General features: G+C 48.6%; 1 protein-coding gene across 1 annotated transcript; it reads left to right on the forward strand.

The window, feature by feature from the left end:
• Nucleotides 1-4793: 4793 nt before the first annotated feature.
• On the forward strand, nucleotides 4794-8616 carry LOC118719957 (PRAME family member 8). Its single transcript, XM_036439842.2, has 3 exons — nucleotides 4794-5111; nucleotides 5819-6568; nucleotides 7765-8616. Exons 1-3 carry the CDS (start codon nucleotides 4822-4824, stop codon nucleotides 8306-8308), a joined length of 1584 nt encoding a protein of 527 aa, XP_036295735.1. The 5' UTR covers nucleotides 4794-4821; the 3' UTR covers nucleotides 8309-8616.
• Nucleotides 8617-12214: the final 3598 nt, after the last annotated feature.

Raw genomic sequence — 12214 nt, forward strand, 5'->3', positions numbered from 1 at the left:
TGTTCATATTGTTACAAAGGTTCCTCATTTCTTCCCCCCTCCACCAGGTTCCCCCCCCCCCCCCCCCCCCCCTCCCCATCCCCCATTGTCCTCATCCATAGGTGCAGTTTATGTTCAGTCTCTTCCTCCCTCCCTTTCCCCATAGTAAATCCCTTTTCAGATAGTAAATCAGTTACTTAGCATTTTCTCATATCAATAATACCACCACATGCCCAATGATACATTTCACACAAAAGACATTTCCAAATAGGTCAACCAGCCTCATCCAGGCCCCACCCAAGGCACTCACAGATCAACACCCCAGCCCTATACTAACTCAACACATCCAGATCTAAGCCTTCATCACTTGATTCAGCAGACCCTCAAGTTCCCACAAAAGTTTCCAGCCATGTCTGAGAGGCACCCGTGGGGCAGGGGCAGGTGAGAAGCGAGCTGTTCCGGGCCTGGCTGTTCCGGGCCTGGCCTCTCTTGCTCTGGTTCGTTCCACAACCAGCTGCTCCGGGTCTGGTCACCGCCGCTCCCGACCTAGTTGCTCTGGACCTGGCTGCTGCTGCTCCGGGCCTGGCCGCACAAGACCCGGCTGCTCCGGGCCTGGCCGCTCCCAGCCTGGCAGCCGCTGCTTCGGGCCTGGCCGCACCAGACCAAGTTGCTTATATTTCTATGCAAAATATTAAAATTGAAAGTTATTAAGACTGCATTGTAAAATTTTAAAAGTGTCCTAATATTTAAGTTTAAAGGGGTGGGGGGCTAGTAGAGTATTATCCTGTAGGTAAATTACATCCAGAAATTTTTACTTTGAAAATGATTTTTCATTTGTAATGCTAATAGCAAGACAACCATTAAAAAAAATCACATGGTATCATAATAAGCCAAAGGTAAATTGGGCAAAAACCGAAAAAGGATACCAACTCACATTTATAGAAAATATTCCTTTATTAATCTTTGGTTGAGAATGTGTTTGTATATTTAAAAAACCAAAAAACTCTTAAGTTTATGAGGATTTCTGCAACAATGGAACCCAGAGAGGAAATGACAGGACTGTTACAGCCACAGAAATAGTAATGGCACCCAAGAAAAGAGGAGGAACAGTCCAGAAATGAAGATGGCGAAGATGCCACCACCATGTCTGATAGGAACCCAGGGCAGAGTTCTCCATGTCACTGCCATTCACAGAGGAGGAAACAGACCCTGGAGAGTGAATGGTCTGAGCTCACACTGTGAATGAGTCTCCCAGCTGAGATTTGAACCCAAGCAGGGTGGACTGTGGACACGCTGGCTCACACTTGTGCAAACTGCCTCTCCCTTCAAGGAAATGCCAGCAGAACCCCAGCTCATTTTTCACAGGGCACGTCTGGATCTAGTGTGTGCTTGGCTCATGTGCCCACATGCGTTTGCTTGGCAGTGATTTCATACTGCAGACAAATTCCATGATGCCTAGTGGAGGCAGCCTGGGCTTGTGCTGGCCCTTTTCAGGGCACCCCCTGACTCCAGGCATCAGCACTCCCTCTGGGACTTCCATTCACTCTTCCCTATTGTCTTCCCCTTGTGACTCAGAGTTCCCCAGAGTCAGAGCCTGGCCCACACACTGGATGCTCATGAATATCCATGGAAAGCGTGGTTGACAGTAGAAAGATGGGGCCCTAATGGAGGCACTGCAGGGTAAGAGTTCCACGTGGCAGCAGTTGGCTGGCCATAATTGGCCTCCCTCAGACCACCAAGAGCCATACATTCACTCCACACACATGGTCTAAGGAGCCATGATTATACCCTGGCCTCATAGAGCATTTTATCCAGCAGGCCATAGTGATGTTAGACAAGAATAGAACACAGATATTTGGGGATAGGCTTACTAAAGGGAGGATTTTAGGGGCTGGTTGTCATGAGGGAGGTCATTGGGGGTGTGGTGAAGTGAAAGGGTGCCATGAGGGCAGGATTGGGGACAATGGAGACAAGGGGCAGTGAGGGAAGGCACTTGCTATCTGGGAAGAGTTCTCTGTGGAAGAACCTCTTCCCTTTGATAAAGATCGCTTGGTGGCAGCTGCCATGATGTTGACAGGGTTACATGTTATTGGCCCACATTTATTTCTGTCCCTGTTTCAAACATCTCAAAGAGCCCACAACTTTGCCTTTAGTGCCCTTCAGGTTTGAAAAAGTATAACTCCCAGATTGGGCCACTCTCCCACTAATCACATTCTTACATTCAATTGTCTCCACCCAGTTCGCTGAGCTAATCCTATCTTCCCCAGAGCAGACACACCCTTTTCCACCTGGGCGGGACAGAAGATGGAATCCTCTCCCTTTGCCCTCTAGGATGGCACTGTCTTCCCTCCAACATGTCCCTTTTAGATCCTAAATCCACCCAGAGAAGAGTCCTTCCATCTCTCTTCTTTCCAAGAAAATCCCCCATCTTTTCCATGGCCCAGGGTCATTCACAGAGTCCCATTAGGATGGCCCAGCGCCACCCTGACCTGCCCTGACCCCTGCTTCTTATGGTCCTTGTGACCTGGCCTTTCTCAGAGAAGCCTTGTGGTCTGAAGGGCCACCCGCATCCTCAATCGCTCACTCCTTGCTCCCTGAGTAGCTAATGATCTGTTATGTCACCTGACAGAATACATGAGTGACAATACATGACACATTTTTTTCCTTCCGTGGGGATGCCACCATTGCCTTTTCGACTGTTTTCACTGTGGGTAATTTGGATTATTTTGAGGTGGCCAACGGCCTCCCAGCAGCCATGTTCTCAGGTTGTGTTCTTTGCTTTCTGAAGTCAGGAACCCATCTCACCCTTCACTGTCTCACACCCAGGATGACAACTGTGGGCCATCAGTCAAGCTCAGTGTGTGTGGAAGTAATCAATGATCCAAGCCACACCCTTCCCCTCTCGAACTTTCTCTTTCCTAATCCCATTTCTGGGTTAACCAAGTAATATGGAGAAAGCCAAAAATCCCATCAAGTTTGGGGATGGGGTGTAGCCCAGGGGTTCTGATTGGACGTTAGCAATTGGGAAGGTGTATAAAAACCTCCGGCATCAGAGGAGAGATTCAGTGTCCTTCAGCTCTGCAGTCAGTGCCCTGGTTCTCCACCAGGTCTGAGACCTGAGCCCCAGCCAACCCGGTCACAGCAGGTAAGGTGCCGACCTCAGCTAAGGAGTCAGCCTCATGGTGGCAGGAAGCCTGAACTCGCACAGATAGTTTTGCATATTCTTCCTCCCATCCTTTATTTTTTTAAATGTATTTAATTGATTTCAGAGAAGGGTGAGGGAGATTGAAACAGCACAATGAGAGACAATAATTGATCAGCTGCCTACTCAAGACCTCTACTGGAGATAGGGATCAAAATGCAGCCAATGTGCCCTTGACCAAAATAAAACCTGGGACCCTTCAGTCCACTGGCTGAACTGGTATAAACTGAGGCAAACCAGCTAGGGCTTTTTCTCTTTCCTTACAGACTAACAATTTGAAAGCCTTGATTTCGCCTCTAAGTGTAGCTATGCCTAAATTCCTACCATTTGCATCTGGGCTATAGTTTGTTTTTTAAGTATCTAAACAAACTGATTCCCTGACCCCCAACACCTCCTGGCCTGCCTCCCCAGTGAAAATATCTTAACTGTTAACTGTAGGGGGTTTTAGTTTTGGACATCTTAAATATTTAGTTGTGTCCTAGATTGATCTGAAACTTTTCTGCCCAATAAGTTGGGGGCCAGCTTTTAGGCTCCTGAGTACCCACTCTGTATTCAGACTGGGATGAAAGATGTGGGTGCTTCTGAGATGCTTGTCCTGGGCCTGCAGGGGAGAGCTGTGGCTCTGTGGCCACGGAATCCAGAATGAGACTTACTAAACCGAGGCTGTCACCATTGCCAGAAAGTGGCTTTAACCCTGAGGTGATTCCTCTGAGGCCCTGAAAGCATGGAAAGCAATGCCTAGGCTTGCCTTCAGCCACGTTGCAGGCGGAACCCCAGGAGGCCCCGAAGTGGACCTCGGTCTGGGTCCCCATGCGGAGAAATGGGGAGATTGGTTGGACAGCATTTGGGATTATTGGCCATTGACTGTATGCCTGGAGTTTCTAATATAAGCAAGAAGTTTTTATGAAAGGGAATGGCCTCATGTAAGCCACCCGTATCACGAGGAAGTCAGTCAACGTAGAAGTGCCAGTTTAAGGTTTAGATCCTGCCCGCCCTGTTCAGGTACAGAACCCAGCGGAAATGGAATGAGTATCGCTGACTGGGCTGGGAAACATGGATGCTTGAAGCATAGACTGCTGCTACCTGAGTACTACCTGGGAGCACAGGGGACCTAGGAAGCCCTTGGTGACGAATTTGAAAGCTTGATCTTCACAGGAGTTGCCCGGATTATTTCAAATTTTCAAGAGTCTGAATAAGGCAAAAACTATGTCCGGACAGTTCCTAAATACACATTTAACGACGCAATGGGGCTGTGAATAAATATTTTAATATGCTTCTTGGAGGTCTGTGTATTATGTGACAGCCAGAAAATAGCATTTAAAAAAAAAAAGGAAAATTCGAGGGTTTTTCTCTCCTCCCCCAGCAAGTTCAGAACTGTTACATGAACATTAATATTCGGTGCTACCAAGGGAAGGTTTATGTTGGGCCTGAAAAAAAAAAAAATAGAACAGAGCGATACAGGGGGACAGGCTTACCGAAATGGAGACTTTGGGGGTACAGGTCATAAGGGAGATTATTGGCCCTGAGTTCATTCCTCTGAGGGATGGGGACACAGACGATGGGTGTGCAAATGATTGGCCTGACAAGGATGTCTTGTTCCCTAGTCATTTCTGCAGGATTCCTTTCTGAGCACCTTGAAGATGAGCATGCAGACCCCGCCCACACTCCTGGAGCTGGCAGGAAAGCGCCTGCTGAGGGACCAGGCCTCTGCCATCACAGCTCTGGAGCACCTGCCCGCAGAGCTCTTCCCGCCTCTGTTCATCCTGGCCTTCCACAGTAGACAGCACCAGGAGTCCCTGAAGGCAATGGCCCAAGCCTGGCCCTACCCTGTCCTCCCTCTGGGGGGCCTGATGCAGCGGCCTCAGGTCAAGGTCTTAAAAGCCGTGTTGGATGGGCTTGACATTCTGCTTGCCCAGGAGATTCGCCCCAGGTAAGGCTGCTCCCGGTGCCTGGTAGGGTCCTGGGCATCCCGGAGAAAAAGGGGGTTAGGGCATCTGGAGGACCTTAGGGGGACCCGAGTTTTCTGAAGGTGCCAGTGAGGCACAGGGAGCCCTGGCACACTGCTGAGCTCACTGGAGAGCGGAGGACTGCTTACTGGGCAGAGGCACCTCCAAAATGTGTCCTGCCTCATCCCAGTGGTAGTTAAAGGTACATAAAGTGCTGAGCAGGAGGGATGGAAGGAGATGATCAAAGCAAAGCAGAGCAAAGAGGAGGGCAAGGGAGATGCTGACCCTGAGAATCAAAGTTAAGGTCAGTGTTTGGATAGAGTCTGGTTGTTGCCTCAACTCAGATCCTTAGTCTCATTCTGACCTGCCCTCCTTCTGTTGATCTTTCTAAAAAATATATTTTTTAATTAATTTCAGATTGGAAATGCTAGATAGACATAGAAACCTCAATGATGAGAGAGAATCATTGATCGGCTGTGTCCTGCGCGCGCACACACACACACACACACACACACACACACACAGAACATTGAGCCTGCAACCCAGGCACATATCCTGACTGGGGATTGAACTGTGATCTCCTGGTTCATAGATAGATGCTCAACCACTGAGACACACTGTTCATGAAGCATCTTAGCCAATGTCATGTTGACCTGAAAGAATCTAGTCTAATGGCCTGCTTTTCCCACAGGAGATGGAAACTGCGGGTGCTGGATTTAAGGAACCTGGGTGCAGACTTCTGGAGAAGGTGGTGTGGATACAGTACCCAGAAGCACTCACCGATGGTGCCAGTGGCTGTGCACAGGTCCAGCCCCAACACGGAGCACCCCTTAGCTCCCATGGAGGTGTTCCTAGACCTTAACTTCAATGAAAAGGACAGATATGCATTTTTCATGTACGTCATCCAATGGGCCCAGCAGAGGGAAGGGCTGGTACACCTGTGCTGCAAGATGCTGAGGATTGCTGAGGTGCCCTTCCAGCTCGTGAGGAAGGTCCTGGATGTGGTGAAGCTGGACTGTATCCAGGAGGTGGAAGTAAACTGCATTTGGAACCTGCCCACCCTGGGGAAGTTTGCTCTTTACCTGGGGCAGATGAGGAACCTGCAGAGACTCTCTCTCTCCCACATCCAAGTGTTGAGTGAGGAGGATGAGGATGAAAACGAGGAGGAGAATATGGAGGAGGAGGAAGAACTGGAGGAAGAGGATCAGGATATGGGAGAGGAAGACGAGTCAGAGGGGGAAGATCAGGAGCAAGAGGAAGAGGAACAGGAGTGGAATGAGGAAGAGGAGTGGCAGAGGGAGGAGCAGGAGGAGCAGGAGGAGCTAGAGGAACAGAGAGCCTTTTCTCAATTCCTCTCTCAGATGCTCAGGGTGCAGCACCTCTGTGAGCTCGACATGGATTCCCCCTCCTTCCTCCGAGGCCGTTTGGACCAGATGCTCAGGTGAGCTCTTTAGCAGTGGACATAGTCTTAGAATGTTAAGGGAGTGGTCTTGTTAGGTGCTTTGAAGAGTAGTATCCAGTGAACACCAAAAGGAAGCATGTTTTGAAATCAACCTGTCAGGATGGGTAACAGAATTGGCTCAATGAGGGACCCAGCAAGCCTGGGTGTGTGTATTCTGCCTTGGGGAGAGATGTCCAAGTGATGAGGCCTTAGGAAGAGGGTTGGGAGGAGGCAAAGCCACATCAGATGGAGCATTTTCAGACATAAGCTCTGTGCCCACCAGCCATGTGAACACACATGAGCCTCTCTCAGATTTTCCATCTGTCAGAGATGGTCCTGGGTACCAGGAAGCTCATTAGTAGAAAGGACAAGCATGGTTCCGAAGCTGAGGGAGTGGGAGTGGAAAGGATTGCAGAGTGACCAGTGGTTTGCAGTGACGGAAGTCACCTCTGCACACTGGCCTCCCCAGTTGATGTAGCTGAATCTTCCTCTGGTTTACTCTCTGCCTTTTCTTTAAATCCTCAAAGGAGGATATTTTGTTTCTGTGAATTTTAGAGAATTAAATGGAAAGAGAGAGAGAGAGAAAGAGAGAGAGAGGGAGAAGGAGAAGGAGAGGAAGAGAGAGAGATGATTTGTTGTCCTCAGCACATGCCCCAAACCCGGGCGGGTCATTGAACCATCAATTGAGATCTGTGCACTTGACCATGAATCAAACCTGAGACCCTTGGGTCCAAAAGGGAAAGTTTTATCCACTGAGTCAAACAGGCTAGGGCCACTTGAGTTCCATATGAATTACAATCTCGTGTGGTCAAGATGTCTGGTGCCTGGAGCTAAGCAGTGGACAGAAGGGAGCCTGAGTTGACAGGATGGTTGGTTTTGTCTCGCAATCATAAGCTGCAGGAATGCCCACTTTGACCTAGACACTGTCAGGCTCTCTGAACAGGTTCCTGGGGTTTCCCTTCTGTCCAAGCACCCTTCAGAGTGCAGTGCTCTGCTTGGCAGCTGAGGAAAGGAAGCTCTGGAGAAGTGAAGAACTTGACCCAGCCTAAAAGGAGACTGGGCTTCTTGGGTGTGGACTTCATCAGATTGTCAGGACAACCCTGGTCTTGGACAAATCGGTCTTATCCCACCATGGAGGCCCCCTCTACCTACCCCCTGCCCTGTCCCCAGGAACTAACCATTCTGTGTCTCCCTAGGTGCCTGCAGACCCCCTTGGAAAAACTTACCATAACACATTGCCAGAGCCTGACCCATTCAGACCTGACACACCTGTTCCAGTGCCCGAACCTCAGGCAGCTGAAGTCCCTGCGTCTGTATTGTGCCAGCCTTGCTGAATTTAGTCCTGAGCCCCTCCGAGCTCTGCTGGAGGCAGTGGCACCCACCCTCCAGGACCTGGGCCTCGATAACTGTGCCATGGTAGACTCCCAAGTCGAGGTCATCCTGCCTGTCCTGAGGCACTGTCACCAGCTCATTTCCCTCACCTTCTCTGAGAACTGCCTCTCCTTGGCCACCGTGGGGAAGCTGCTGCATCACACAGCCGGGCTGCGCAGCTTAGAGCTGGAGCTGTACCCTGTCCCCCTGGAGTGTTACACGACCCAGGACACTGTCAACCAGGAGAGACTTGCCCTGGTCCGGGCTGAGCTGACGGGAATACTGAGGGAGTTAGGACAGCCCAGGACCATCCTGCTTGCCACCAAGCACTGTGGCCACAGGGAATATTATGATGTGACATTTTCCTGACTGGGACCCCGTGCTGTGTCCCTGTAATGACCCTGCTCAGTGGGTGCACCTGAGCTTCTTTCTGGGCCTTTGAAAGCTGAAACCTCGGGCCGGGGTGCATTATACAGGGGCCACCAGAGTGTCAGGTTCATGCTCAGTGTGAATGGGGAAAGGGAGGGACACAGCCAGGCTACAGGATTGCAGGGCAAAGGATGGGGAGTTCATGGGACCTCAAAGGCAAAGTGTCCTACAATCAGAAACATGAATCTCATTTGCTTGGGGAGGGGGCAGAATTGGGGCTTGAGCTTCTTGTGTGAGAGTGAATCTTGGGGGGGGGGGATGATTGTAAAGGAATGATCAGAAATAAAGACAATTTCAAAGGCAACCTTCTGGTCCTCTTACATGTATTCACCTGTCTCTCCAGTTGGCACCTCAGGACCCTGCAGTTACTGATAAAAAATAAAATAAAAAATTTAAAAAAGGTGGGAAGGGCTCAGGATCAGAACGTGAAACTGCTGGGATGTGGTTCAGTTGCAGGGCTCAGCACTATTTTATCCCTCCCTCCAGGTCTTCTCTTCTCTCTGGGCATCTCTGACCTCCTTGTGGCTGCTCAGTGGGTGGATGCAATGGGACATATTAAGTGGTCCACAAATCCCTGAAGTGAAGGGTTCCTGCCTGCTGGCTGTGTCTCTGGACGCAAGTGTTCCTTACAGTCCTCTAGGTGGACTTGTACCATGAGGAGTTCAGAAACTAAGCAGGGTCCCCAGTTCTAGAAGGACTCATCCACACTAAAGAGAAACCGAGGCCCTGGGCCTCCCAGCCCATGCAGATCCTAATCCTGCTTCACCCAAACAGCTATAGCGATCAGCATGGAGGTGGGGAAGTTGAGAGGGATGGGCAGGGGTGGGGTTATAGTGAAAAGATTGGTTATATCCCTAGTGATTATCAGGAAAAATGTCCAGGCCTCGGGATTTATATGCCACCTACTGTCAGCCTGGTGCAGAGGAAGTAATCTGCTTGTGGCCAGGAATATCATCCAAATTCCTTTGAGCAAAATACTGAAAATATTCAGGGGCATAACACTTTTTCTTATTATTTCTACACCACAAAAAATAGAACCCAGGAACAAAGATGGCAGTGTAGGTAAACACACCTAATCTGCTGCTGTGCACAACAATTTCAAAAATAAAACTATAAAATAAAACGTCTATCACCCTGAACCCAAGGGAAAGCTGGCTGAAAGGAAGCCCTACAACTAGACTGAAAGAGAAAGAGGAGAATTCAGGGCACAAGGTCTGATAAACTGAGGTAGGGGGGTGTGGACGCGAAGGGCTGGCGGAGGATCCCAGCTGGCAGAGGGCATTGCTTTCTTCAACTCGAAGAGAGACAAGCTCCAAATCTCTCTGAAATCCAGTTTCTGGGGAGAGGCTAGACTGTCTGCCATCAGGTTGGAAAGTGAGGGTGACTTGCTTGTAGAGCTTTGCACAAGAATATTTGTTTGCCGTGCTGTGGTGCGAGATGTGGGGAGACGAGGAAAGACGCGCAGAGAAGCAGAGATGCGGGGACACGGATCTGAGAGGTGGCTGACGGGCAGCCATCGATGTTGGCCACGCCCCAGCCTACTGATGCCCTGAGATTCCACCTTGAAACTCAGCTCCTCACAACCAATAAACACTCCCAAGCTCCAAGCAGTGGATTTTGCATTTGAATGGCCCTCTCAGTTGCAGTTTAACCTAGCAAAGGAGGAGAGGACTGTTGTTCTTGCTGTAGTTTCTGCAGGGTGGCCACAGACAGTAGCTGGTTGGGGGGGAGGGGTATCAATCGGGAAAAACAGAGATATGTAATACTTTAAATAATAAAAATAAATAAGACATATACACTCACAAAAATAACTTACACACTGGGAAAGCATTTTGGCAAATCATATATATATATATATATATATATATATGTGTATATATATGTATATATATATACACACACACATGTTTAGAATATAGAAAGAATTCCTAATGTCAAGAATAACAATACAGAGCAGTGAGTCCACATCTTGAGAGGCTGTGCAGTAGAGGCACTATGTTTCTTTCAGAAGAAGCTGAGGGAAAGAAACCAAGATGGCGGCATAGGTAAACAACTGGTCTGTCGCCTCGCACAACAATTTTAAAAATTAAAACTAACATAAAAGACATCTATCACCCAAAACCACCGGAAGGCTGGCTGAAAGAGAAAGAAGCACAAGCACTGAAAACATGAGCCTAGGTACGGAGGCACGTGAATCGGGCTGGTGGGGGGCAACTGAGCGAATGGCTTTTTTTCAACCCGAAGGGAAACAAGCTCCCTATCACTTTGAAATCCAGTTTCTGAGGTCACATGGGGGACCCAGACACCTACGGGGAGAAGCTGATCTGTTGGACATCGGGTCTGAAAGTGAGAGTGACTCTCTTGCAGAGGTGTGCTGGATCGCAGAGATGTGGGGACTTGGAAACTTGGAAGGGCAGGGACTGCAGATGGCAGCCATCACTGTTAGCCATGCCCCAACCTAGTGACATCCTGAGACCCTGCCCCACCCTGAAGCCCTGTCCTGAGGCCTTGCCCACACATTCTACAGACCCACCCAGGCACCTCACAGCTGCTTTTGCATATAAATGGCCTGTATAGTGGCAGCTTAAAGATATAAACTGCAGCTCCAGCAACAAAACCTCCAAGTCCCAAGCAAACAGGAGAAAACTGTAGTTCTTGTGGTAACTCCTGCAGGGTGGTCTCAGACAGTAACTGAACTGCACCCCATTGGAAATCCAGAAGCCAGTGTTCAAATTGGTCAATTTCAACCACTCACACCCATAAGCGACATATTCGGGAGACAGACTCAGTGAGCACCAAAGCCCCACTGAAACAAAGTGCATCTCCAGCTCAGCAGTTCTTCCTTTATAGACACAGCAAGTCCTCATAGATAATTAGCCTGGAGATAAATTCCTCCCAGTGTACCAACAGCAATCAAGGCTTAATTACACCAAGACTTTGCACTCAGCCCACAAAGGGGTGTACCAAAAGGGACCATATCAGGTGATTGGGAAAGCTGAACTACTGGCCCCTATAGGTCAGCTACCACACAAAGCCACTCCATCAACATCGGGAGGCAGCCAAAATGAGGAGATACAGAAACATGTCATAAATGGGAGAGATGGAGGAAAGCAAACTCCTGGATGACAAAGTATCACATTTATAAGATTACTCAAGAATCTTCCAAATACCTTGGAGGAACTTGATGAGACCCCCAAGAAGCTTTGTGAGACCTTCAAGGACCTTAATGAGAATATCAAAAAAATGGAAAACGACCAGTCAGAAATTAAGCATACACTGTCTGAAATAAAGAATATACAGAAACTCAACTATAGATCAATGTATCCCAAGAATCAAACCAAAGATCTGGAATATAAGAAAGAAAAAATCACCCAACCAGAGAGGCAGAAAGCAAGAAGAATCCAAAAGTGTGAGGATAGTGTAAGGAGCCTCCGGGATGGCTTAAAGTGTACCAACATCTGGATTTTTGGGGTGCCAGAAGAGAGAGAGCAGGATATTGAAGGCCTATTGAAAGAAATAATGACAGAAAGCTTTCCCTACCTGGTAAAAGAAATAGACTTACAAATTCAGGAAGTGCACAGAACCCCAAATAAGAGGAATCCAAAGAGAACCACACCAAGATACATCATAATTAAAATGCCAAGGGCAAAAGACAAAGAGAGAATCTTACAAGCAGCAAGAGAAAAACACCTAGTTACCTACAAGGGAGTACCCATCCGACTGTCAGCTGATTTCTCAACAGAAGCTATGCAGGCCAGAAGGGAGTGGCAAGAAATATTCAAAATGATGAACAACAAGAATCTACAACCAAGATTACTCTACCCAGCAAAGATATCATTCAGAATT

This window comes from Pipistrellus kuhlii, unplaced genomic scaffold (genome assembly GCF_014108245.1).
Source record: "Pipistrellus kuhlii isolate mPipKuh1 unplaced genomic scaffold, mPipKuh1.p scaffold_m20_p_16, whole genome shotgun sequence".
In the NCBI taxonomy this organism is placed as follows: Eukaryota; Metazoa; Chordata; class Mammalia; order Chiroptera; family Vespertilionidae; genus Pipistrellus; species Pipistrellus kuhlii.

Excerpts from the sequence above, each read along its gene's own strand:
- LOC118719957 (XM_036439842.2), top strand. The coding sequence starts at position 4,822 with ATGAGCATGCAGACCCCGCCCACACTCCTGGAGCTGGCAGGAAAGCGC. Across the intron at positions 5,112-5,818 it reads GCCCAGGAGATTCGCCCCAG|GAGATGGAAACTGCGGGTGC; the intron begins GTAAGGCTGCTC and ends CTTTTCCCACAG. Across the intron at positions 6,569-7,764 it reads CGTTTGGACCAGATGCTCAG|GTGCCTGCAGACCCCCTTGG; the intron begins GTGAGCTCTTTA and ends GTGTCTCCCTAG.